Here is a 4,338-nt window from a genome sequence, read left to right on the forward strand (position 1 = left end):
CTTTAACACTCGCAAAGAACCTATTTTTTCAGACAAAGAGACGAAACCTGGCATGGCCATGACCAAGAGACTGCAGAACCTGCTCGCGGCAGTTATTTGTTTGGCACTAGCTTTCTTCAACCAGGCAACAGCAGCAGTCGGAGATGCTTTTCCAGCCTTCAACGTCTTGTGTACAGCTTGGGACGCTGTAGCAAACAAGCAACTCAAGCCGTGGGACGAAGACGGTGCAGCGGAAGCCCTCACCGACATTTACAATATGAACATGTCTATAGCATCAGATAAATGGCAAAAAACTTTCGACGGCAAAGCGCAAGAACAGACATGGGAGCAATTACACCAGGAAAACACAGCCAAGTACAAAGGAATAGACTTGGCAGATAGGTGGGAACACTGGAAAAAGCAGCGAAAAGAAACGAAAGAAAAAGACAGCTCGTGGCAAAAGAAGAACCAACGTACGCAAACGGCGGCGGAGGCAAGCCAAACACGTCCGATAATTTTAGCAATAGCCGAGGAAGCAGCACAGCTACAACTGAAACTGAAACCGCCAAAGAAAGCAGACAGCAAGGACCTCATAACGGCAATAAACGACAAACTAAAAGCAGCGCGGTGCTCTACACCGCTAACGGACGCCGGCGATGGGAAGCCTTGCAATGAGCCAACAGCGAGCACAAGCAAGACGGCGACGTGCACCACAGCAACAGCAGGCAGTTCCATCGGCAGGGATATGCTTTGTCTTTGCTCAGTGGTGGCGGGCACCGACAAGTGTACCAGCAACGGTGTGGGCGACGCAGAGCCAAACAGTGGGAGCAACTTCAGGCCGGATGCTTTCCAGCACATAGCAGGGCAATGCCCAAAAACCAACGCCCACGAAGACCTGGGGGTTACAATAGACCGGGCACTAGCGATGTTGCACGGCGCACTAGGAACTCAGCATGTCGGAAACGGCAAGATGATACTGGGAACGACGGGGGACGGCACCTGCACGGGCACGGACCGCAGCTGTGTAGACTACCACGAAAAATATACGGCAAAAAAAGCCGGCCTCGCAGGTATACCTTGGGTGGCAGAACTGCAGCAAGCAAGAGCGCTATATAACGACTATCTGAAGGAGGTAGCGGCAGCGGAACAAACTCGACAGCAGATTTTTAAACTCGCACAGGAAGCAAAGCGAGAGTACAATCGACCAGCGGCAAGGCAAAACAGCCCAGGCAGCAGCCCACTACTGCACCCGGGCGAACCACCAAGAAATGCAGCAGCCGAGCAGAATAAATGCAAAACCAAAAACACAACTGTCGAAGAATGCCCAGAAGCTCACTGCGATTATAATAAAGAAAAAGAGGAATGCAAACTTAAAACAGGAACAGAAAACAAAGCAGCAGTAATAGGAGATAGAGCTGCAGGAGACGGAGCTGCAACTGGATGCGCAGTCAACTTCAGATACATAGAGAAATGTGAGAAAATGAGCGAGGGAAAAGAAAAGCCTGTTTGTGCACGGAAGAAGGAAGGCGAAGGAGACAAGGATAAATACGAGCTCAAGTGCCGAAATGATTGCTCTATTGTAAATAAGGAATTCGCTCTAATGGCTACTGCTTTTGTGAGTTTGGTAGTATTGTAAGAATTTTATGCATTTTTCCTAAACCTTATGAAATATATAAAATTTGCAAACTTTCTTATATATTAAAAATTTTGTAAAAACTTTGAAAAAGTGTATATTAGTGAAAATATTTTTAATATATGTACTTTTTCATAATGTACATGATAGTGGCGGATAGGTATAAAGCAATAGGGTATATGTATCGTAAAAATGAACGGTACTATAATTCGGTTTTATTGATTATTTTATGGATATTATGAATAATTTAGGTTTAAATTCGAAATAAAGAAGTGAAGATAATTAACAAGGTTATTACGATATTAACATTAATGATATTGATAATAATAAAGATAATTACAGATGATTGTTTTGAGTGTGTATATGCGAATATTGTGGCAAGGGTAGCTACAACCGCCAATGGACATTAAAATAGAACCAATTAAAAGGATGGGGATGGTAATGTGCCAGTAACTTGGAGGATAACAAAAGTGGAGGGAAGGAAGGAGATAGAATATGCTCAGTGTTAAACACAAAGATTATGAGTGGCTTCATAATCATACACGATAATATGATGGAGGATACAACCATGGATAGACAGAATTCAGTGTACAAGTCAAGTGGAGTTGCTGCGTTATCCGAAATGGTTGAAACAGAAGGAAATTAAAAAATGGAGTGAAACAACGATATGGGCAATAGCGAAAGGGAAAATAATACGTCAGGATGAGCCAATGATGGGATTTATTTTGCTCAAAAGTGTGTAGATACTGTTACGGAGGTAATTGTGGAAACTGTTATGTTTAGTCTAATGGCAACTTTAATGCCTATATGTGTAAACAGAAGCATGTCGAATGGATTTTGTAAGTATTAATTAATGTTGAAGTATTCTCATCATATATATTAACAGTAACCAACATTTGCGGGAAAAAATACAATATTTTCTAGAGAAAGTTTTGGAACAAAGAATAATGGTGGAATAACGTGGATAGCAAAAGAAGAATGGAAATGCAAAAGCTTCTTAAAATGGAACACTTATGAATTGTGAGAGTTATTATACGAAGGGCAAAGAGCCAATGGTGATACTTCTCCAATTCCGTATTGGTATACTAGGCAGATGCTAAAACCGTTTAAGGAACAATAATTAATACAAGAGTTGTCGGCGGTGAAAGGATAACATCAAGAGTTAATAAAGAAAAGGTAGTAAAAAGCACTTTTCGGATTCAAATTTACAAGTCTTGCACACTGTCGAAATTCAGACACACCGAGTACAATAAGAAGCGAGAAAAAGAACAGGATTGTGGAATGAAAGTAACTATACATTATTATTTTGAGTCGAGCAGAAATCTGAAAAATAACATATGATAAACAGTAGTGAAGGAAATAAGTATTAATCGTCTTAGAGATAGTTGTAAACAACTTGCATTTAAACAAACAAATTCTCCGCCTTCAAAGAGTGTAGTTTTCAAAAATTTCCTTCTGGCAGATAACAAGCACTACAACTCTCAGAACATGACGACATGAAGCAACAGGGCAGAAACTAGTTGCAGAGTTTTATTGGCGTTTACAAAAAAATCACGACAATCATGGACCGGCTGAGGAGAAATGGCCAAACAGCCATCCACGCAGGAAATTTCTGTTTTAAGGGAGAGCCACAACTACTAGAACAAAAACCCGCTTCCATCACCAGAACGCAATTTTTACTGAAAAAAAAAAGAAAAATACAGGATGTTTACCAAGGCTCTCGCCGCAGTTCTTTTGCTACAACTTCACCTGCAAACAACAGGTGCAAGCCACACGCACACTGACAAAACCAAAATAAAAGGCTTGTGCAAAGTAGCCGTACAGATAGCACGGACACCAAACGTAGGAGGTAAAAAGTATCGAGACATCAAAACAACGGCAGAAGAAGCGGCAGTAGCGGCGAGTCTGACGGAACATGCAGCGACTGCGGAACCCGACGCCAACACTCGGACGGTATTTAGGGCAATAAGCTTAGGTGCCAGGGAATGCGCCGAGAAAGCTAATAACAGACTTACAAAACTAACCACGGCGGCCACTAAAGCGATAGCGACCGGTGCGAAGACGGCCGGACACATAACCGAAATGACGGAGTTCCTTCGGCAGATATCACGGATAACAGACAACTCGGAAACGAACTTTTGCTTAAGCACAACCGCTGCCGGCAGAACGCAGGCTACGACAATAACAGACCTACACTGCCCACCAGAGATTATAACAGACTTCGCACCGATAAACACCCTAGACACGGCGGTCATTTCCCCAACTGGGTTCTCGGCACTAACTCCGGGCCAGGCCAAAATAACCACGACACACAACACTAAGTGCGGCCTACTCGCAGGAACAGCAGATACGTCAAGCAGCATTTGGCACGAAAATACGCCACCTAGCAAATATGTAATGCAGGGGTTGCTAACTCTAACACCGCATAACAGCGCCGGGACTGAAACTGCGACCGTCATTACAGCAAACTCTGGCGCCGAACACTGCAAATTCAGCGATGCCAACAACAATGGCAAGAATATTTTCAACGCACTAGGCGAGCTACTAGCGTTTGAAACCACAAGCTGCGGACAAAGCGCTGAGTCCGTAATAAAAACAGTGGTTGTATCAAAAACTGCTCACAAACTTCTGGAAGCAGTATTAGTAACTCAAGAACCGTACAAAACAGGAAAAACCGCAACCAAGGCAGCCGAGGAAATGATCAAAGCGGCGGCAGATAATGCAGA

At 43.2% G+C, this 4,338-nt stretch overlaps 1 protein-coding gene and 1 pseudogene across 2 annotated transcripts in view; both read left to right on the top strand.

The window, feature by feature from the left end:
* Positions 1-52: 52 nt before the first annotated feature.
* On the top strand, positions 53-1,615 carry TEOVI_000695100 (Trypanosomal VSG domain/Trypanosome variant surface glycoprotein C-terminal domain containing protein, putative; the record flags this gene model as incomplete). The annotated part of the gene is made up of 1 exon (XM_067221535.1): positions 53-1,615. The coding sequence occupies one exon, from the start codon at positions 53-55 to the stop codon at positions 1,613-1,615; it is 1,563 nt and encodes a 520-aa protein (XP_067077636.1).
* A 1,713-nt stretch (positions 1,616-3,328) lies between these two features.
* The window catches only part of TEOVI_000695200:pseudogene, a 1,267-nt pseudogene continuing 257 nt past the window's right edge, over positions 3,329-4,338 (top strand). The window contains exon 1 of the mRNA in view: positions 3,329-4,338. This exon is cut by the window's right edge and continues 1 nt beyond it. Coding sequence covers positions 3,329-4,338 — 1,010 coding nt within the window.

Source organism: Trypanosoma equiperdum (assembly GCF_001457755.1).
Source record: "Trypanosoma equiperdum strain OVI genome assembly, contig: ctg_1452, whole genome shotgun sequence".
NCBI classification, from domain to species: domain Eukaryota; phylum Euglenozoa; class Kinetoplastea; order Trypanosomatida; family Trypanosomatidae; genus Trypanosoma; species Trypanosoma equiperdum.